We start from the raw sequence: 23,923 nt of genomic DNA on the forward strand, positions 1-23,923 counted from the left end.
TATGGAATGACCTTTCCCTTCCTATCAGCTAGCAGAACACATTGTCATTTTCTGTCTTATTTCTTGCTTTAACTCTTTCTTTTCAGTGAGAGCTTCCATACTTGTTCTCTCAGGGGAGAGTTTTAAGTTCTTCAATAAGGTAAATGCTTTGAATTTCATCCCATGAGAGAAGTTCTGAGTTTCTTTGTAGAAGAAAATGAAAAATCAGCATTTGTGATGATGGCAAATGGTACCCTACTGGTGTCTGTGGCCTGCACATATGCTAATACCAGAGATAAGCATCCCAGGAATATATATATATTGTTATTAGGAATAATTCATTATCTTACCCTTCATTATAGGTACAAGACCTGAATTCTGATATCAGTTCACTTGAAAACTATTGGTGTTTCACTCAAGTTTGTGAAGGCAATGAGTGCCCTTTGTGTTTGCCTAGTACAGCGATTTTTGAAGAATTATACTGGGTTTTAAATGGTGATACATCTCTCCATTCAAGAAGAGTGTTTACTTAACTTCATTGGCTTCATAGCAAAGCTAAGCAAGTTGAACAGGAACTCTCGTGTCATCTTGTTAGTGTGCTGCACACAGGTAAAATACCACTTTACTGGAGCAATCTATAGTGCACAGTACATGTAGAGTGATCTGTACATGTTCAGAGAAGAGCTACTTCTCTCCAGTTCTTGAGTGTTTCTACATCTCATTTTTTAAACACCTTATTTATTTTTCTTTTTTAAATAGAAAAGCAGTTTAAGATTAGGACAAGGTACAGTCAGAAGAAGCATACAGGTAGATTACATTTTTAAGTAGTGAGTAAATATTTCAGAGTAAATAAGAATAAGCAGAATGAAATCCAAGCAAATGGAAAAGATGATAACATATAAAATCTGTAACTTCTTTCTGTGTCTGAAATTGCTCCACCAACTGTTATTCGCTTTTTGATAGAAGAGGTGAGTGTGGAAACCTAAAAGAATTTCAGAAAAAAACTTTAAATGAAGATTTAACCCCAAGGTGAAAGAAAGGGAGAAAATAGATATTAGCCCTTGATGAATAAAGAATATTTGGGGAAAAAAAAAAATAGGAGAAAGTGAACAATTTCTTTTCACTGTAGGTATTTAAGTTTGTATATATATACAAGTTTATATAGCACCACAAATGAAGTATGAATGTCTTGTTATATTTCGTTTTGGTTTTTTACTATTGAATTATTTGAGATTTTATTCTGAAGATCAGTAGGAGACAGCTAGAGGAGCACTGAAAAATACTCAGAGTTTCTTGGCAGGCTTGTGTTTTTTTTTTTGATCCATAAGAATGAAAGAAAGCACATAACCCTTGAAAATCCTGCTGTATTCTGTCTTCCTCACATTTTTACTATGCCAAATAGGAAGAAATACCTGTAAATTGATCATGTTCGTTTCTAGGATGCCTACCTAGGATCCATTCGTGTTGATCAACAAGACAGATTTCCAGGCAGACATAATTTTTGCATTGTGTATATAGCAACATCCTCTTTGGAGGATTTGTTTTTAGGAATTTTAGGACAAGTCAATGGTTTTCTGCAAGAGACATCACTAAGAGCATTAAATAAAATACATCTTAGTAGTAAAAGATTTCTCTAACATCAAATTTTGTTTCATTCATATAGTTTTGTGTGAGCTGTTCTGTTTGGATAGGACTAAAAGTGTTTTTCAGATGAGCATCCCAAGAAAAGGTATCATTCCAGCATCTGACACAAGTATAGTTCAAGGCCTTTTTTTCATTCCATTAAGATCTCAACAGAGGTGATGCTCTCCTGTTTTTCTCAATATCTTTCTATGCGTAGCAGCTTCAGTTTTGAATACATTTTATTAATTCATTTTCACATGTCTTCTAGAGGAATGTGCATATCTTGAGAAACATGACTAATTGTTTAGTGTTGAGATTTCTCATTTCCTAATACTGGAAACAGTCACATTTCAAGCTGTTCTTTCTCTTACACAGATTTATCTTTATTTTGTACCACAGGTATCATGAACAATGCTTGTTTAACATTGACAGTGGCAAATGTTTAGACTTCAGTTAAGTTTTCATTGTAAATGATGTTACTATTTTTAGCCCACCTAGGTTATTTGGGCTGAAGAAGCAAAGGAGGTGGCATAGAAAGTTGGAAGAATAAACCCTACTGTGTTCCTTACTCAGTTTCTTCTCTCCTGCACACTTTCTTGGACTCAGTTCCTTCTCTTTGTTCTCCCCCACAACCCTTCTCTTCCCTTGTAAATCCACTTGAATGGAGGAATATTTTCTTTGTAGAGCAGGAAACTATTTCCAGATTTAAAGGAGGATAGTCTGGAAAACCCATGGGAACAATAGATACTTCAGAAAAGAAAACAGAACCCTCTGTTATTAGTACAATTTTGTGCCAAGACTAGAATTAAATATCTTGAATTTGTGGGGAATGAGCTCTCAGCTGAAGGCTTGCTCATCTGGTCTCTTTTATCACCTAGATGCCATCACCTTGACTTTGTTAGCTCCTCAGAGTGCGGGCACCTTTGTTGTCACCACTTCTGAGGATAAAACTTAAAAAAAAATAACTGATCCATTAATAATGTTCATAAAGCTGAAAAATATCAGTAGAAGATCATATTTGTACCACAACTAATTATAGTTGTATTAAAGCTAGTGCTCCCCATTTACTGATAATGGAAGGATGTTTTGTGACATTCTTTTAAAGACAGTTACTAATGAGTCAAAAAATCAGCTCTTCCACCTCTTGCATATACGCATGGGTGCTGATCTAGCTACAGTTATTTGGATACCTGTATAGGCCATTTATTAACCTCACTCCACGTCAAGTGGGGTGCCCTGTCACAGGAGCCATCACCTTACTTAAGCTGCTCGTTTGCACGCATGGGTATCAGCTGAGGTAGCACTCAGAGGAAATCTGAAATCTGCCGAGGGCTCCTCATGCCAAGCAGAGTGTTTTATAGGATTGTGAAATGGTGTGGAGGAGTTAGCGCTGGGTCTGTGGATAAACAAAGACATCCTGTCTCCAGATCTTTTAGTAAGTAGCTTTCAGAAGCCCCGGTATCAATTAAAAAATGAATCATTTGTCTGTGTTTAATATAACTTTCAAGGTTTGAAATAGAGTCAGGCTGAAATATTGTCCTCTAGCTGTTTACTTAGGGAACCCTCGTAGCTGAGATAAGCGTTAGACAAGGCACAGAGCTTAGCTTTGAAGTTTTAAAGAAGAGGAAGATTTCAAGCTTTAAATGTGACCATGTGACCACATGAATCAGTCACTACCCAATCCTATTTTGCTCTTCCAAGGTTTTTTGTGTTTTGTTTTGGTTTTGAAGTTAGGAGCCCTCAGCATGTGTGTGCCAGTGTGTTTGAGGGGACATGTGTACGTATGTGTGCTGTGCTCATCTGCCAGAATAGATTCCCCAGAAAGAGTGCTGCAGAAATCCAGCTGCTTTTCCATTAACAGCCTTGATTTCCAAATGGACTCCAGGAGGATACTTTCTTGAGCTGCCTAGGGATAACTAGCCAATCCAAACTATTTCCTTTTATATGGTTGGCTGTGTCAGCTTTCGGCCAATGGAGTATAGCCTTCTTCCTATTATCATGTTAATCACCCATTGTTGTTTTAGCCTAGAAAGCCTTGCCTAAGCAAACACACACTGGTACAGAATTCATGGAATATGCCGAACATCCATAGACTGGTGCATTTGTTATTATGGTGTTACAGCATGTTCATTAACCTCCAGCAGGCTACCTTGTTGCCACTGATGACATGGGAAGTAGTTAAGCTCTTGGTAGCACCTAATTTGTTCTGTCCTCAGCAGGTGCTTGAGGAAATTGGATCCCATGCTCAGAGGGGGTGACAGCAACTTCTCTGTTTAACTCAAAACTTCTGACTTATTACTGCTGCCCTAAAAATGGGGTTCTATACCTGGGTGTGGGGTGGAGGCTGAAGAAAAAGTAATGTGCATCTAAAATTACACAAAAAGTACCCCAAAAATATTTTCCTTCGAAAGGTTAAGAGGGTGTTGTGTACTGAGTCGGGTTTCTCAGTGCTGTCGCCTTGGGGTTGTCTTCCATCCCTCAGCTCCCTGAACTTGTGCCCAGCACCCAGAGATTTCATGTGTGTTCAGCTGCTACCAGCTCTGGCTGTGGGGATGCAGACCTCATGCTTGTGCCTAGTGGCAAGTGTTGCAGTAAGAATTATTCTCCAGAAAGAAGTAGGCACAAAAGGCCCAATTTTTCTAAATTACATGTCGAAAGATGTCTATTTAAATAGCGTATTCTCATGCAGTAAATAATCATGTACCTCAGACCAAAGCACCGTACTCCTGCTTTGGGAAATAGGAGTTTTTCCAAGTGTAAAAAAGCTTAGCCTTCATGTTTTTTGGTTCTTAGTTTGGCTTTTTTTTCCTGAGTTGGATGTCTAACTTATCAACCTGCATTTTAATTTCTGCAATGGTTTCTTGGATTTTTTCCTGCCACGTTGCACAAGTATACGCATCACTGTAAATCTGAGTGCAAACCCCATTTTCCCTATTTGAATAAATGGTTCATGTAATTGCCTCTTCACACTGTCTCCTGACTTCTGCAGCTAGGCCTCCCTGGTATGACTTTGAGATGGAGAAAATATAAACAGATTGTACTAGGAAACAGTTCTTTATGGTAATGCAGTTTTTTAAGATTTCTGATTGGAGACCAATACAAAATGCATTTCTTTCCTTCGCTTCCCCAAATAACTATAGGTATTCTGCCTACTCTATTTTGAGTTTAATGAAAGGTGGAATTTTTTGAGAAAGTTGATCTTACTCTGAAAACAGTTACTCTTCTGTCTTTTATTTCACTCTGGGGGAATTTTACTGCAGTGGGTTAAATGACAGGAGCAATCTCATTATGGCTCACGTACTCAGTCAGATTTTCAAGTATTGTAACTTCAAATTTTTAAAGTTGAAATTAAAATTTCTCCTAAAGCAGGTTGTTAATTAGAGATTGTGTTTATGGTCCCAGAAAAGCCTGGCCCGGGGATATATGAACAAAAAAAGCCTCAGTGGAGGAAATTTGAAGCATGTAACATGCTATATTCATGATCACACTTGCCTTATGCTACAGTGCAGTTTTCTCTAATCTCTTTTTGGTTATTAAACAGAAAAAGACCTATCAATGCATCAAGTGCCAGATGACCTTTGAGAATGAGAGAGAGATACAAATCCATGTCGCTAACCATATGATTGGTAAGACATTCTTTACACTAGGCCACTCATTGGCTGCTTGTTTTTTGCTACTCTTTGACATTCACTATTTTAATAACTTGTTAATATTCATGCTGTAATTTATTTTTTTATTTTTCAAGGAAAATGATTTTGATGTAATGATTCTTCACTTCAAAGCTTTTTAAATATGTGGTTATAAAAGTGTTACTGCTGAGCTTTTTTCCTTATCCTTTTGAGTCCTCATGTAGCATTTTCATTTATATTAAAATCAAACTTTTGACAGTATCTTCCATTTGATAGCATAAATTTCTCTCTATCTGTGTAAAAAGTACTTGCCAGTTGTCAACCACTTAGGAGCAATTATGTTTCAATTTTGTATGTCATGACATTGAATAGATGTAACTGCTAGCATTTTCCCAGCTAAGTGTGGTGGATTCCTGAGGAACATTGTCAAAACAAAACACTTACAGAGTTATTTCAGCGGGTTTTTTCTACTTTTTCCTGCAATTCTGGACTTCAGAAAGTTCAGCTTTTCAGACATACAAGTGTTTTAAAAATCAGTGTTTTCTGCCTTCTATGACAGTCCTGTCGCAGGAGTTGATAAAAGCATTGTTGTAACCTGATGGGTGTATTTCTGCTGCAGCTGTATGATTGCTTCTCTAATGATCACAAAGAAAGGTTTTTCCATGGACAGATGTTATAAATATATGTGTTGGCCCAAGAGGTCAGTTTATTTTGATGCATAGACCACAAGAAGGTACTTACACATGCCACTGCAGGCATGTGTTGGATGAGACCCTTCAAGGACCCGACAGTGCTCTCTGTCTCGCGCATTCATATGCAGCACTTATCTCCCACAAGCATAATGGTTTTCCTTCAGCATTTTTATATTTAGGAAATTATTCTCCCATCAATTCAGGTATGTATCTCCTATAAGCTTTGAAGTGGATTATGCATAAATACCAGAGAGAGAGAGAAATATGGACTGACAGCCTTCAAGCCCCCACCCCCAAATGAAAAACATACATGTCAGTCACAATAATTTTCATCCAAGAGCCAGGCAGGAGTTTTAAGTTAATGTCAAGCAGGTTAAGATAAAGATATCTAAAAATGTTTGCTTTTGTAGCAGGTGTTAATGTAATCTCTTGTTTGCAAGCTTGAAGAGTGAGATCCTTGTTAATTGGACCATAGTGATTTCATGTAGCTCCCTCCTCAATTTTAAGAAAGAAATCCTTAGCAAGCTTAGCACTTGTTTCAACTTAATTTTTGATCCAGTAGCTAATAAGTGATTTTTAAATACAAAGGTCATGAAATGCTGAGTTAAGGTTCTGCTTGATTCAAGAGGGGAATCATTTGTTTTCCTTTGGAAAAATGCAATTTCTTCATTTTCCAGTAACTGATATGTGAAGTTTATTTATGTATATGCTCATAATAGTGCTGTCTGGAATAACATACAATTTACACACTTTCTTACAAAGTTCTTAGCAACACTGGAAAACAACAGGTATAGAAGGCATAGGAGGCTCAGAAAATTGTGGTCCTGCTGTTTGTGCAGAGTGCACCCATTGCTTCCTCAAAGCTGTACATCAGTTACTGTAATACTTGGAGGAACTCTGTATAGTACAAAGGTGCTATGGGCCCAGTTCTGTACACCTAGAACATTGTAAATACCAGGATGTGGTAAGAAAATGTGTGATAATTCCATGGTGGTATCATATCTTCATGTTGCTTTGCTGAGGTACAGACTGAGGATGTCCATGAAGTTAAGGTCATGACTGCTTTTAATGGTTCAGTTTAGGAAAGAACAAAGTGTAGAAACCTTTAATATGGAGACAAACTTCTTCCCACTCTGGGCATCTTGGTTCACAAGGCTCCTGGGCCCCCTCTCCTCCAGGACACGCGACTGCTCACAAAAAAAGGTGTTTCCAGTGAGTTTGCTCATGGGTATTTGTTGGTATTGGTTCTTTACTGGGGAATACTGAAGGGAAAAGGAGAGACTGAATGTCAGCATTTCTCAAGCAATAAATGCTGTGCAGATTTTTGGTGTTAATTTACATAGTCCTGAGTTAGTAACGGTAGGGAGAGTGACTAAGTGCCCCTGGTTCTTGCTCCTGTCCCCTTTGATCATAGCCTGAGGGCTTTGTTCCCTTATTCAGGCCTTTGGACAGACTGGCACGTGCCTCCTTACTGCTCAGGCTGGTTTATCACTGATAAGGGGTGCAAGAGTTTCCCTTCTCTGTGTTAGACCAAGTCTAGCCAGATGGGCAGTGAGAGAAAGAAGCTAATATAGCTGTATCTGCAGGTCTAGTTCACAGGAACTATTAATGTCATCAGTGTCAATTTAAGATCTACAGATGAGGATTTGTTTGTGCTGGGGGGGGCACTGAGATCACAGGGTGAACATACAGGTGTTTGGGAGTCATGAGGAGCTTGCTCTCAGACTGTGTGTCCTTAGGAGCTTAGGACTGGCCTCGACTCAATGAACTTGTATCTGTCTAAAGTTAAGGTGTCTGGTTTAATATAGTCATTGAGAAGCTGTCTGGGGAAAATGAATGATTGATACCAATCTAAGATAAGAGTTAGAGTAGGATAAGCATTTCCAGGGAGAGATTTTTATCTCTCTTCTGAATTTGAGGAGAGCCAAGACAATGAAGTTAACCTTGACATGTAATTTTTAGGTAAAAAATCCCTTGGCTTTGATAATCCAAGACCCCTCAGCAGCACTTTCTTCTCATACTTTGAGAAACACAAAATCAATAGATAAGATGTCCTAAGCACTTGCTTACAGTTTTATTCTACTCAAGTGACTGTCAACAAAGGAATCCCTGCTCTGTAGCAGCAATACCTCTTAAGTAGCAGTGTCCGTAATATGATTAAAGAATCCAATTATTTCTGACATCGTAGTATTAAAAACTGAATCCAGTTAAATTGGCTGTACCTCCCTCTTCAACCTCTCAGATTCTCAGTCTGGAGTTGGAGGCCCTGTTCATAATTCTTGGAGGTAGGGGGTTTATTTTTTTCAAAGCAGTATGCAGGGAATTTCCAGTGCTACTCCCACACACCACTTTGAAAAATTACCCTGCTGCACTCTAGCCCTTCATATCCTGTGCACAAACACAGAGGCACATTGGGTCCTTCACGGGGTCCCAGGGAAGGAGCAGGCTGGATCCATCCCCAGAGGAGGGAAACGGGAGATGTTTTGTTTCAGTTTACGCTGGGGCCTGTAGGGGGGCTCTATGCAGCAGAACAGACCTCCTCAGCTGGGGTTAGCCAGGAAGGGATCTATTTCGGAAGGTTTTCAGCTGTGGGGGTAGTTCGGGTTGGAATTTTTAGAGAGCAGTGGTCTTTGAAACATTGCACCGATTGGGGCTCCTTTGAAACATTTCCATGCCCACAGAAAGGGGATCCCCCTTTGAAACATTTACAGGCATTGGGGAGTCCACCTGGGACTATATCAAAAACTTTCAGTAGTTCTTGCTGCCTCTGTACTTGCTTACCTCCTGTTGCGCTGACCTGGCAATGTTTAAAGCTTCTCCCCCTTATCTCCCCACCTACCTCTGCCTCTGATGTGCTGTCTCTATTAGATGCAGGGGAGGATGGGCATGCACAGCCCCCGGCTCTACGGGGGGCACTGAGCAGCCATGGCAGCAGCCAAAGTGTGGAAAGCTGTCAGTGCAGACTCTGCCCGGTGGCTGGGGGAGCCCTGGAACTTCAGTCTCCATCACAGGACCACTGCCAAGTCCCCATGTGGGCAGTGCCTGCTCCCATCCTGCACTCCCAAGGGAAATCCGCTCAGAGCCCTGCACAGGGAAATAAGGATTAGGCCCAGGGTTTTCCTGATGGGTTTTTACAGCTGTGCTGCTCCCACAGCCAGGCTGGGTGCTCTAATGGATATTTTTCAGGGTGCACAAAATTCCACAGGCTTGTTTTCCAGGTGGGTCAGGTTGCCCTTATCAAGGGGAAATGCATTTGGATCCCTGCCAGAGTTCTCAACTCTTTGGGCAAGAGAAGTGGACACAGCAGCACTTCTCTCTGCCTCAGTTAGATGGGGGATGTTTTCCATTTAATGCTCAAAGAAGATGAGCAACTGTCCCAACTCTTCTTTCTCCATGCTCCGAGAAAGTCTTCTGGCAAATGTGCATAGGAAGCTAAACTGGGGCTTGGTTACTGCTGGAATAGGGAAAAAAGTGATTTCTGGTTTGTGCTCTAACACTGGGATTGCTGTAACATTCCTCATGCCTCCAGCTCCAAAGGAATGTAAGCATTTGTGGGCTCATGAGAGGCTGTCCCAGTTCTGGGAGCTCAGCAGAGCCCTGCCCCAGTGCCGCTCCTGTCCTTCCCCATGGAATTGCCAGCGCTCCCCGCCAAGATCCACGAATGAACACTGGTGAGCAGGGGAGGAGGGGCGCAGGCTGGATGTGTTTGTGATGTGAACATGAGGCCCTGTTCGTGCTTTGGGAGCCGCTGGGGACAGAGGGGAGTGCTGAAGGGAAAGCTTCCAGAAGTCACTGTGAAACTGTTCCGTGGTCCAGTTCTTGAACTGCAGTCTGGATAAATTCCTCCCTGTTTGATGGGATGGTGTTGACCAAGTTAAACACCGTGTTTGGGAGAGTTTTCTGAGTACTGCCCCAAGCCACAGCATATCATATACATTGTGTGTAATGTAGGACTCCAAGGATCTTAATTACCTTTCCTGCCCTTAGAGATCATGTTTCAAGTTCTGGAAACACTCTGCCAGAATTAAACACAGAAGGGAAAACATCCATCCACAGTTACATTTCTTTCAAATGCATGCAAGTATTTGAAACAAAACAATGGCCAACTACAGGTTTGTTATTTTGTTAACATTTTAAAATAACATAATATTTTAAAATAACAAAGGAAGCTGGGTGTTTGGAAAAGGTCAAACTGCTATAATAACTACAGAAATAATTTTCTAAAAAGCAGCAATTTAGAAAGCTCATTTTATGTTTGGAAGAATTAGCAGTTGATACCAAGCTCAGTCACTGAGATGAAACCAGTACAGAGGTAAAGGGGTTGAGATAGTACTCAAAATCAAGCATAAATCAATATATTCCCAGCTATATTTTCAATTTCTGTTTAAAAATTGAAGCAAACAGCTTTATCTTTTGGTATGTTTCATAGTGTTCATAAACTTAGATCTTAACAAAGTTGTTAATTTGTATATTATATGAATAAAAATTCTGACTCATTTTGTGTGGTCTTGAACTCCTTCCTGTCACAGTAGATTCTGAGTGCATGTGTATGTGACAAGGATGTAGGTAAGGATCATTTTTGCAGAACTGACTTTATACATGTGAAGAGACTTAGCCCTAGGCAGCTCTGATGAGGATGTGAAGCATCTCTTATACTCAGGCCTGACTTTGTGAAGCACTTTGTTCCTTGTTTTCATTGAGCTGAGGGCAGTTAATGCTTCTCAGGATCTCTCTTATAGTAAAACAGATTCTATTTTACATGAAATAAATGTCGTCAATATTGGAAAAAGGGCAGCTTTAATTCTTGTAAAATTCCTGTTTCTTCAGACCTAAGGACTTCTGTTAGTTAAAGCATATACATGGTAGCAATGATGATGACATTGTAAGGCATTATCTTAGTAATAGCTTTCAGGCATTAAGGCAAATAAAAATGTGCCAGATTGTTTTTGAAGCATTACTTGCAAATTATCAACAGGAACATATTTCTGGACTCAACAGCTGAATGTGTGAATTAATTATGGACACATTAGGAACTCAGAAATGGTTTTTTTAACTTTGATGTTTGTAAAGCATATTTCAAGTAATTGCTCTTTTAATGCAGAATTGAAGGTACCACCTTCATATATTTACCCGGCTCTTGCTTCAATATCCAATTCTGTGTGGATTTGCCTTAATGAACAATATGTACTAGGCTTTCATTTTGCAGTGCCTGCCTGTTGAGAAAGACTAATTTTAGAAAAGAAATGTTAAGTGTACTTACCTTAAAAGATTGACACATACATGGATGTCTGTGGATGTATGCATCTCCCTCCACACGCCTCTAGGAGTCTCAATCCCAGGGACTGGCTGGGGTCCTGCTTGTGCAGGCTTTGCCCAAGTGGAGCTTGCTGCTGTCTCGGGCTCCTGGGCACAGGCATCTGCTCATACCAGTAAGGGTCTCCTGTTATTTTGCCCAACTGTAAGCCCTAGGTTTGTTTAAAAGGCACGCTTTTTATCAGTGTAGTCACACTGAAAGCCAAGTTGCCATTGCTAATAGACAGAAGCAGCTCCCTCTACTTCAGTATAAACAAAATTTGCCTTAATATAATCTATTACTTAGTTGGTTTCTTACCTCAAAACATTGTGTTTTTACTCTTCCTTCCTATTTAAGGCTGGAAAATTGATTATCCAAAATCTTAATAATTTTATCCAGTTGTCCTGTGCCAATGTGGCCTCCTGCAATTGTTATCTATGGGTATTTGTTCACACAAATTACACCATTTAATGAGAATGTATTTTGTTTTACTTGTTTATCGGGAAAGAAATAGCATTTCCCTTAATGTATTCATTCACATATTCCTTTTGCATTTTTCATTTCATTTACAACTTGGTAATAGTAGTTCAGTTTTCACTGACATTTTTATAGCTGCTATGACAACATTCCGTTTTTGCATGATACATGCATAATGGGCAATGATCGCAGTGTTACATTGCTTTCATTCTTTCTTAACTGTGTTAAGATTCCTTACAGCCTCCAAACTCAATTTTCATATGCAGTGATGATTACACCTGTTTAAACATTTTCCTGGTAGTTTCATATTTATTCATAAAGGGAATAGTTGATAAAACACCTTTTCTGCAATCAGTCTGAGTTTTAAGTGTGATATTCCTTCAAAGTTATCATTAGCAAGCACCTCAGTCTAGTCCCAGCCTTTCAATATCAGCTAGGCAGTGTAGCAAAAAATGCTATTTTCAGTAAACTTTACCTTGTGTAGAAATAATTTTTCTGAATGTGTAACTTGGTCTTCATTTTATTAACTTTATTAACCTTGAAAACTGTTGTATGTTTGTATTTAAAAGTCTGCAGAGATACTTTCTGCCTTATTCTCAGATATTTTATATGCGTATGGCCATGTATTTCTAAGTTCACAAACAAATTTCTTAGCCACTCTTTGCTAATTTTGAATCTGGAAGAGAAAGCAAGTTCTCACCATATGGGGCTTGGGTTCTCTCTGCAGATGGTGAAATGACTCTACTTTCTGGTGGAGAGGTCAGCACCCCTCTGTGTCCTACTTTTGAGGAAAAAACACCAGAATATTTCTTGGGGGTGGAAGAGGGAAAAAACCCACCACCATTCCTAAGTGCAGTCTTCAGACTTCATATAAATAGTGTTTTCAGGACATTGTTCTTCTCCTCACATGAATTGTGGGACTAATGTCTCTATTTTTTCTGTCCTTAAAATTTAGGTGTTGATTTCTTTGTGGGAGCTTATTAGCAGGTAACAGTTTTTCCTGGATAACGTAGATGTTATCCCCATTTCTTCTTTATTTACTGGTTTGAAAATATCTGGTACCAGTAACCCCTTTTTTGGCTGATGGAAAACTTAGTGTCTTTTTCTGAAAAATAGACGATATATGAGAAGTGAATAAAGAACAAAGGAATGAATGTTTAGTGAAGCCGGAAAAACCCCGTACTTGGGTTAGCTAGGAATTAGCTTTGGCAGAGTTATAAATACTCTTTTTACCTCTTTGGGGAAACCTAGACAAGGTTCCAGACTGTTTCCAGTAATAGAAAAATGAGAGGAGAATGTATTTAATATCAGTAATCTATAGTTAAATTCCTTTTCTGCTGATAAAGTTCTGGATTTTGCTCTTTCTGAATATCTGGTTCAATATTCAGCACTTTTGAGCACTGAAAAATGTTTATTTTTCCTCTTTTGATTGCAGAACAGCCCTCTGGTGAATCAGTAAGGGTACTGGTGTACATATGCTGAACCCTAGCTCTAGTTATCAGAGAAAAAGAGTTTGTTCATATGTTAAAGGTCCAGCTTTGTACCTCCTGTTACTGGGTGACTTCAAAGTGAGACAGTTGGACTGTTGCCTGTAATTATAGTTCAAGCTCAACAGCATCCTTAACCTTGAGGAAGATTTAATCTGGTCAAGAGGTTACCAACTGACATGGCCCTTAAAAATTATTCTGTTTTGTGATAGCTGGCAAGCAAGTCAAATCAGACACAGCCCTCCCTGCATGCTCTGTCTGTTTGGGGTACTGGCATCTTTTTTTAATTTGTGGAGGAAAACTTTACTACTCTGAGGATCCTCACAATTGATCCCCATGAAGGAAACCCAAGTAAACTTTTTAAACGCTTGTACCTTTCTTTTTTGTTTCAAGACTCCTGGCACAGATAAAGCCTTTGCACAACTGGTCTCTGCAGATGTGCTGCTTCCTTGTCAGAGACTTTGTTCAATTTATTAGTAAATTTTGACAGCTTTGTGCCTTTTTAAGAAACTAAATGGTTTTAATTGTATATTTTGACTTGGCAGATTTATTGTTGTGCCATTTTTAAAATTAAATTTCTTTTTTAGTGGATTGCACAATGAGCTTGAGGAAGGGGACTTCTGGTTGTCCCTGCCAGACTTCCCTGTGGTAATGTCAAACTCTAAAGAAATGGGAAATTATGGTTTTTTAAGTGAAAAAAGTTTTGTCCTGCAACAACTGAAGAAACCCAAAGAAATCATGTGTGAATACCAGGATCTTCCAAAGAAGACAAAGCTCTGTAGCAGGCCAAAACACCTCACTGTAGTTCCATAGTTGTCTTTTTCACCCATTTCGTAGAATCATAAAATCATTAGGTTGGAAAAGACCTCCACGATGGAGTCCAGCCTTTGACCGAACACGACCTTGTCAACCAGACCAGAGTGCACTGAGTGCTACGTCCAGCTGGTTTTGGAATATTTTCAGAGGTTGTGACACCACCACCTCCATGGGCAGCCCATTCCAATGCTTACCCACCCTTTCAGTGAAAAAATTCTTCCGGATGTTCAACCTGAACCTCCCCTGGCACATCTTGGGGGCCATTTCCTCTTGTCCTCTCTGTTGTCCGGGAGCAGAGGCTGACTCCCTCCTGGCTGCACCTTCCTGTCAGGGAGTTGTAGAGAGCAAGAAGGTCCCCCCTGAGCCTCATTTTCTCCAGGCTGAGCCCCCCCTGCTCCCTCAGCTGCTCCTCATTGGACTGACTCTCTATACTTCACCAGCTCCGTTGTCCTTCTCTGGTCAGACTTCATCCCCTCAGTGTCTTTATTGAATTGAGCGGCCCAAAACTGGACACAGGACTCGAGGTGTGGCCTCAGCAGTGCCCTGTATGGGGGGACAATCTCACCTTTGTGTTCTGTAGTTTGTCCTGCTGCCACAAGCCCAGGGACGGACGGAGTGAATGCGGTGCAGACCTCGTGGGGAGGAGCTGAGCCTTTTTGCCTCCTGCTTCCTGTAGGAAGTGACCAAAACAAATTTGGTCCAGTGTTTTCCTCTTTGGCACCTCCTGAACTGGTGGAGAAGACTACAAAAGATGGCACTAGGTAGGAAGCACACCCTGCTGATGCGTTTACATCACTACTTTAGTCAGTCACAGCCTGCTTGGGATTTAATCCTGCCTTCAGCTGCACATCATCCATCATCTGGTGGATAGCAAAGACCTTAAAATGACCAAATCTTTTGATCATTGTATGTGTAACTGGGAAGTGTTTAGATTTTTTGATGACTTTATCCTGTTCTGTATTCACAGAGAAGTTTTTTAGCATGGCTCAGGCTAGGCAGAGCCTTTGGTTGTAGGTTTTGCTGCAGATAGAGTTTGGGTGTTTTAAAGGATCAGCATCAACTTGCACCGCTGGCGTGTCCTCTGTTGTTATGTTTTGCACGCATCAGCTATTGTATATTATTGGGGTATGGACAAATAGTTCTTAAACCCCATGACTGTGAGTTATATCCAGGAATAAATATTGGCAACAAAACTTAAATGATGAAACCTCATGGAATGAACAGTAACTGATTCAAGCTGGGCCGGATATAGATAGCTAAAGTTGAAGGGAAGAAAGTATTCCAGTGACATTTTTCTCCTTGTTTAACTTTCTAGTTAAGAAATTCCATTTTTATCCCCCTTTTTCTTAAACAAACAAACAAACAAAAAACCCCAAAAGATCCAAGCAACTTTTGATTCAGCATTTTTTAAAAAATCTGTGATTTGGGGTGAAAAGAAAAGGAAAGCAAATCAACCTTCCCTATACCTTTAAAATATTTTTAAACTGGTAGTAGCTGTGCCTTCACTTATAGAACATCAGTGGAGCGAATTTCCTTTGAAGACTAATTCTAATGTGCCAGGAACTGAAGTCAACAATGTGTTAAAAATGAATGATGAACTTCCAAGGGATGGGGAATTTAGATAATGAAATGTTATTTGCTTAATTTACTTTAGGTAGCATTTGAAAATCTAGATGGACAATTTCACTTTTTTAAAATATAAGCCTTTTTAATTTACATACCTTTTGACTTAGTTCAATGAAGAAAAATTTAAAAAACACAATGAAAAACAATCTATAACTTTTTTTCTGTAATTACAAGAATCCAAAAATAATGGCCTGGCATTAAAGTCTGTAGTTATTTTATAATTTTCTCTTGTCTCTTAAAAAAAAAAGGAATCATATTGTACTACCCCATAGTTATACAGAAATCCAACACTATAAAAATACTTGAGGTATTGCAAAAGTTAAATATGTTATTAAAGCATTATCAAAAGGAAAGCTAGGTTCTCTTCATGTTTTCACTGAAACTTGTAAGGATTTTTTTTGGTAGTGTTATTAGTTTTTGTTACTTGTTAGTGTTTAGCAGTCAGGGTATCAGGGAGATATTTCTTGTAAATCATTAAGTACTGAGTGGTTTGTGGTTTGTGCCCTTGTAGTCCCTGCAATCTAAACATCAGTCTGCAATTTTGAAGAAGAGACATTTGTCACGGAAGCTGGGAGACCAGATTTCAGCTAAGACAAAGGTGTGGCTCTGTTACCTCTAGAACTCTGACTTGATACTCTTTTATTAATAATAAGTGAAAATACTGAGGTTTGATTTCTCCTTCCAGTGGAAATACTACTACATCATAAACGTACAAGGTGTAATTCTATCTATCTTCCATCTTTGTTCTTGTCTGAACATGACTTACCAGGAAAAGAACTCCAGAGACCCAAAATACGTATTTTAAATGGCCTAGTCAATAGTTTTCCCATTTTCCGAAGGCTTAAATGGGGGAAGTGGCCGCCATTTGCAAGCTAGCAATACAGTAAAAGCACATCATTGTACACAACATTTTATTTGGACAGCTGTATAAAAATGGCAACACACTGTGAAATCCATTAACAGCAAAACATGTTAAATTCAGCAAAATGCATCTCATGTGGAACACTGAATAACAAATTATAGTCTGAGTTTTACTAGCTGGTTATCAGAGTTTGTCTTGAATGAAGAAAATTGAAATTTTTTTCCCTGCATCTGCCTGTTGTAACAGTGAACGCTGTATAGTGGGTTTTGAAACTAGTGTGCACCTGTAAATTCTTGCCCCACAGACTCTTCTGCAAGGTTTTTGCAAATCTAAATACCCCTGAGGATGCTAAAAGGGGGCAGTTTTCACTCAGACAAGTATCTCTTACTGCATGTTGGGTCCCACCTGCACTCACTTGAATTACTGGGTTCAGAAACATTTGTAGGGGTAAGTTCTAGGGGATGTAGGAGTAAGAGCTCAAACTGGGAATAAATGCATCCTTCCCCCTTGTCCCCCTGCTGTGCCAGCAAGAACCGCAGTCTTACCAATCAAGAGCAGGTCCTTTGCCTCATGAGGGATTTCCATGGGTGGATTTTGCTGTGCTGCATGTAGTAAGACTTTTCACAGTAAATCAATAGCATTTAAAAATTCAAAACCCCTCTCCAAAGTATTTTGCATTTCCATTGTTTGTACTGTTTAACTAGGAGATGTTGCTCATCAAGATAGGATGCCATTAAGTATTCTGGTAGAGAAAGAAAAAATGAGTTTACTCTTGCCTGGTAGAAAATGAAACAGCCATGTTAACTTTAGCTCTAATCATGAGATTAGAAGTCTAATGGGGAATTATATCATTTTCAGTCTTCAAAGCCAGCATCAGTGACCTTTGGAGAGTTTTAACTTTAACAGCCTAATGATTTCTCCTCTAGAAGATGGAAAAAACAGTCCTTTCCTTGACAAGGAAATGAAAAGTGGATGAAAAAGGCAAGCACAATAACCGTATGCTGGAGCAGGCTAAACGACTTTTAGTTATATTCAGTACAACTTGTGTGAGATGGTTTCCAGGCTTTATTATCCAAGCCACTGGCTGCTCTGAAGGGAGACAGATAAATGCAAGGCAGAGCCTTGGGGCTGGGGGACAGTGTGGGGACAGCCCTGCTCCTTCACCCCCGTGGCCCGTGGCGGTGACAGCTCTGACCAGCAGGGCTGAGAGTGCACACCACGCATCCTGAGCAGGTCCACTGTTGTGTGGGGCTTGTTTCCTGTGCTAGAGCACTGGAATTTCTTGTTCCAGTTCCTGTTTGCCGTGTTTGCGAGCTCAGGCTGTTGCTCTTTTGCCAAGCTGGCAGCACGTGGGGGGAACTTCCTGCACAGGGGATGTAAAAGCGATTCTCTGATTCTTCCTCTGCAGCCATTGGGAGATAAAAGCCAGGACATCAGGGACTGTAAAGAGGGAGCCAAATTATATTTATAATATTAAAGTGAGTGCATTTGTGGTTTTGCTGTTCTCCAGGGTTTTTCATAAGTAGAAAAACATGAATTAGCATTTTCCATTTCCATATATTGACTGGAAAAATAGCCTGCTCTCAATTAAGACCTATAGCTTTTGGGATGTATGCAACAATTCTATAAAATATTTACAGCAAAATTTGCATTTTACATAGTATTACAGTTTTTCTTGTGTTTAGTAGAAAGGACTTAGGCCTAAGAGAGGAAATTCATCCAGCATACCAAAAGGGAAATATATCTAAAATTAGATTGTTAGTATTCACAACAAGGAATGTCCAGTGCTGACTGTTACCTCCAGTAATTACTGAAGGTCACTTTGCCCCCCAGCTATTTGTTACAGCCGCTGCAAGTACCGTGCTCCCTGTGCAGAGCTATCACTATCCCTTTAAAACTGCCTTTGGAAGCGATTGGAGCTTTGTGCTAGACAGATAAGTAGAACATTTTTTACCAAATGTAAATGCGCACTGTAAAGAACATAGCTATTTCCTGGATAATTTGCAGTTGTATATTTTATGTTAATTTCACCGAAAATATTGCACCCCTGCCAGGTTTAGTAGAGGCTCACTGTGATATGAATAATTTCTAGTGAATCTTTTTTTTTTTCTTCATTTAAGATTTGGCACCTTTTTAAGATTTTAATAATAGCAACAAGGAGGAAGATTTAGAACAAGTGAAACATTAGAGCCAAAGAAATTCACATTGAGAGCTAATGTAAAATAGCAAGAATAATTACATGGAAAACAGTTTCCACAGATGTTTTTCCTTGTAATGTAATAACTATTTACTAAACTGTTTATTTTAGGCCCTTGGTTTACAATAAAATATTTATACATGCTCTGCTGTAATAAAAAAATATTGACAAAATACTATAGAGATTTTTAAAAGACAATTAGTATTTCCCTGTCTGGAAAGTGAACACAAGAGAAAGCAGCACCAGCCTTTGCTATGCTTGCTGAGAGGAGATGCAGGGTTAGCAGCAGCATCTCTTGTGGGTTTGTCTGTGCTTGGCTCTGCTAACAGGGAGACTCTGGGCTTGTGGTGATCCAGAGGGTAACTTACAGAGGAACACGAAAGCCAGCACTCTGAATAGACTGCGGAAGCATTCTTTTCCACTTCTTTGCAGTAAGAAAATCTTTATTCCCTTCCTGAGTTATTACACAATAAGGTTATGTGTTGTCTAAGAAAAATGTACCTGTTTTAGGAATAGGTTTAAAGTTCAGGATGCCAGAATCCTGAATCTTGTTCTGTAAAAACAGTGTGGGACAGTGACATCTCTGAAGCACTGCCTGTGGCATGTTTAAAGCTATTGCTTTATCCTGACTGAGCCACATCTGTCATACACCTAGTTCATAAAGCTCCTCACACGCCCGTGGAGTCTGTACGTTGGTACACAGGGACTAACCACCTATGCAGATATAGCAGTGCCTTAGGGTGCTGAAGTCATAAATTCAGCAATACCGAAAGATTATACTTTCCACACATAGTCTTAAAATGTCTATTCTTCTGTTCATGAATATATAGAAGAAATTTTGTTTTGAGGTGCCTATGGCCTTACCTTTTAAAATCTTGAACACAAGATAGTATCTTGTAAGAAACTTCAGTTCCTCTACCTGCCAGTTTCATAATAAAAGGATTTTTTTTTTTTCCCTCAGAAGTTATTGTACATCCTTTACTTAACGCCAGGGTGCTGGCATGCAGTAACTTTAAAAAGAGGCCTCTAGGACAAAAGAGAAAATACCTTTAATTTCATGGATACAGACCTCCCTGCCTGTATGCATTTGAGTACCACCAGCATGTTAGAGCAACCTGAAGTCTGAGTAAAGACTGCATGGCTGGATCTGAACAGCCAACGTTTGGGAAGCAGGATGGTTTCAATATCTAGATATGAATCCATATTTAGCAGTTCAGGCTCTACTTTCAAGTAGACAATTCCCTTGAGTTTCCAGGCTAGCAAGTTGTGAGCTTTATCATTGCAGAAGAAACAGGGTAGCTGCCTTGTGGAATAATTTGAAAAATGAATTTAAAATATATCTATGAACTTTCTTTCTTGGTGAAACTAATAACACTTACCTGTTTAAAAATCAGTGGGGTGAGTACACAGATTTTTGTCATGCTGGGTTCTAACATGTGCAAAAAAAGAACAGGGAAGAGCAGAAAACAGCAAGCATAAGAACTGAAACTGAACAAAAGAGGGAGCTAAGAAATCTTAAATGTTCAGTTTTAAGGCAGAATAATCATAGTTACCAGATGCCTTTCGTTGTAAACTGACTTTTTCATGCTTGGCTCTTACAAAGAGGCCAATGCACGTGAGAGGTTTGTGAGCCTTGTTACTGTTGTGCCATGTAAAGCCATCACATCTCATTCCCATGGTTTGCCCTTGCAGAACCTAACCACAACAGCTTTTTGAGAACTAAAAATTTGCTTTCCCTGTGGAAGTCTGAATAATTTAAAATCAAAATTACAATAAGAAAAATAGATGGTGTAATATGTGCAATATTTTCTGTAAGTTACACCAAAGTTGGGTTCTTGGCTTTTAGCCTTTCCTACCTTCCTGCCCCTGCACTGTTGACACACTACAGAGTGCTGCCAGGTTGTGCAATTATTTCATTGCAGCTCATTTTGAGTCATTGGTGGGGTCCAAAGCTAGCATTAAGGAAAACAAAGGAATTTGTGCTTGGAAGTCAGCATTGCTCTGTACACAAGAATTTCTTTATTTTTCAAGGCTGTGTTATTGTGTAAGCTAATGATTTTGTTTTTAAGTTATATTCTCAGGGGCATGGATATCCAGGATAATCAAGGATGTACTTTTAATACCGATCCTGCAATGTTAGGTCTCTGGTGGAAAAATTGGCCCGACTGCAGGGTATGAGCCTTGAATTAACCCTGTCTTGGAAGAATTGTTGATTTCTTGGTGCTGAATATATTTGTAAATTGATACATATTATCTATGTGTAAATTAGTTCCAATGAAAGTAAATTAGCCAATTCTCTTCCCACATGCATTTTAAAATGCCACTTACTGTTTATCACAGTAGAAGCCATTATCTCTGTTAGCAATTTTGAAAAATAAGTACATCTGCCAGGGTTTTGCCCTTCGTTGTCTTAGCCCAGCTCACCTGCTTGGCCCTCCCTGCTTCCCCTAGCTCTGGCAGCAGGCTGGGACTCCTCTCCCTGGGAAAACCCAGCTCATAAATCTCTCCCCAGTCCAAATTGAATGTCTTTTCAACTGAAGTGGGAGTACAGCATAGGTATGTAAAGCAGAAATGTGGGTCTGAGAGAAGAGGAGGGCATCTTTTGGAATTTTGAATTGCCTTTTTTCAGCTGTAGAGAGGAGTTAAGAAATTACAGGCTTAAATTGAGTAATGTTATTGATACTTCTGCATGGAGAAGTATTTTAAGAGAGGTAGATTAAGGAGCAGAGCAAAAAAGCACATGTAGACGAAAACTGTGAAAGGTTTGAAAATCCATGTGGTATGAATTACAATGCAGACCCTTTCAAACAGTCTCCAAAAGCATTCACCTAGTATCCCTACCATGTCCCTGCATGTAATGAAACAACTGGCAGAGAGCATTATTTTAATAAAGCATTGGCTGTTAGTGTCTCTCATACTGGATCAGGAAAAGAGTTCAGAGGAACAGATATTGCTGAAGAATCTGTCTCCAATTTTCCCTTGGAACTGTGCTTCTAGGGCTTTTAAAGGTTTATGTATTTAACATTGCAAATCTTCATTTTAGATTTTCATTTGCTGCTTGGGATTTTTATTAATTTTGCAGTGTTCATTTAAGTTGATCCAGCCCTTTATATCATTTCCAGCTTGAAATATTAGTTCAGAGATAAGCTTTGTTATTAAATGCTTAATCTTGAACACTTGTCTTATTTGGTAAGAATTATCTCTGAGAAGTAGGCAAAGAAAAGTTGATTGCTGGGGTTTTAAAGCAGCTGTAACTGGAGTAGCCCAAGTACTAGTTTACAAAGGTTGGCATCCCTTCAGTATGCCATCGCAGCAGCTGGACTTCATTAAGTGCTGGTGTTAATTACTGGGGGAGTGTTGGTTCAGTATGTGAGCAGCAACACTTGGGGTGACACACAAAGTAGGAAAAGGGTCACCTTGAAATAGAAGCTTTAAAAAACCTGGACAGGCAAGGCAGGGGTGCCATTAATTTTGTAACTGCATTTAGTTCAAAGTTTTTCAGCAAACAGTGAAATAAGCACTACTGTGCAGCAGTGAGGAATGGCTTAATTGTGTGCACCATTGAGGAGGCAGGAACGGAGGCGAGTGCTGGGGAACTTGCCCCGTAAGAAAGGAAGACGTTAATGTCGTATTTTCTGTGCGTGTTGTGTGAAAGAGAGAGAAAATTCTTTCTGTATTCTCCAGAGTTTTCAAGCCATATGCAGTATAGTTTGAGGAGGAAATATTAATAATTTCTTATACTGTAAATAGTATTCTATGGAGAAAACCTGTTAAGGGTTTGTATCTAAGGAATGTTTAGGAGATGAATGTAATGGAGAAACACATAAAACATGTGGTAGCATAAAACTACCACATACTTTCCATTGCTTGGAAATGTTGTGTCCTAAAGCTGATGACATTCAGACAAAGTGGGCCAAGTCCAGCCCTGGTGTAAGCAGCTGGTGGTGTACCCAGCCCAGTATCCCACCACGTGCTTAAGCAATAGCAAATTTTTGTCTGTGTCTTTCACCTGGCAATTGTCTGGATGTGGAGCCAGGTGCCCGGGCTGGAAAGGGTGCATGTGAGGATGCTGGAGGAGAATTAGGTTATTACATTTCCTCCTTAATTCTTCATCAGGGCTGCTGCCTGTATTTTCTACAGAAAAATCAATGCATTCTGATTCTGTAATTTCCCATGGTGCCTCGCCGGGCGCACGGTGTGCCGTGGGAGGTGACATATCCGGTCATGGCAGCTTGAACTCTTTTTTCCAGTGAAAGAATTCATTGGAATTTCACAACCTTTGCATGCTTTTGTGAAAACACTCATTTGTGTTTGTGCCAACCTGCTAATGGCGGATGCCGGGGCTTGCGAATCCCACCTACATTCGGTGCTCGTTATGGCATGGAATGTGCCGTTAATAATGCATCTGTGAAACTCAGCTGCGAGGGAGCCAAGTAATTATCCCACCGTAGCGTTCCCTGCTTCAGTGTCATCACAACTGGGGCTTCATTAAAAGTCCTAACAGTAGAGATGTTGTGTGGTGCAGCCTGTATATATATTTTTTCATTTAAATTATCAGCAATGCCATGGCTCAGAGGTAATTTGACTTTTTGAAACCGTGGAGCCCCTGTGAATTTCCTTCCTCCTCTCCCTCTCGCTGGCACACCAGCTGATCAGCCCCAGAAGAACAAAAGGTTTATCTGAAGCTATGAAGCATATATTCACCAGCTTCTGGCGTCTAGATAAAAAAAAAAAAAAAAAAAAAAATCAAAGTACTCCATTGAACATGTTAATACTGAGCAAAATGCACACAGCCAGACACTAAACCTTTACAGGGATTTAGGCATTTGAAAAGTGATACTCTGATCAGGTCTTGAGTTAGTTTCCTTAGCATAAAGTAAAGCAGAATCATAAAATAATATAGATTTTTAAATAAATGGAAAGCTTAACATTCCTCCTGCCCCCCTTTTGTTTTATTTCTTTGTCTGGTTTCTGTCAGTCAGGCAGTAACAAAATCTTGGGCAAAGGTATGCTGTAATGGAAGTATTTTCCCTTTTTAATATCATATTCTTCCAACAGAAAATACAGTATGAACCTCTGGCATAAAAATAAACGGGCATGAAGAACAAAAGCATCTGTGGCTCCTTACAGGTCTCTGAGGAAGTTTGGGATGCTTCTAAAAATTATTAATTTGGTACCTCATTCCTCCTTGCTGTTGGGTATTTTTTTTTTACTGCCATTGGCTTTCCATTTTACCATCCTG

General features: G+C 39.6%; 1 protein-coding gene across 4 annotated transcripts in view; it reads left to right on the forward strand.

The window, feature by feature from the left end:
- ZNF423 (zinc finger protein 423) overlaps positions 1–23,923 on the forward strand; it is a 230,245-nt gene that overhangs the window by 137,266 nt on the left and 69,056 nt on the right. For all 4 annotated transcript variants that reach the window (XM_048316784.1, XM_048316785.1, XM_048316787.1 and 1 more), the window contains one exon: positions 5,144–5,228. In XM_048316784.1, the coding sequence (XP_048172741.1) occupies positions 5,144–5,228 (85 nt within the window). The remainder of the gene's footprint in view (positions 1–5,143; positions 5,229–23,923) is intronic.

This window comes from Corvus hawaiiensis, chromosome 12 (genome assembly GCF_020740725.1).
Source record: "Corvus hawaiiensis isolate bCorHaw1 chromosome 12, bCorHaw1.pri.cur, whole genome shotgun sequence".
Lineage (NCBI taxonomy): Eukaryota > Metazoa > Chordata > Aves > Passeriformes > Corvidae > Corvus > Corvus hawaiiensis.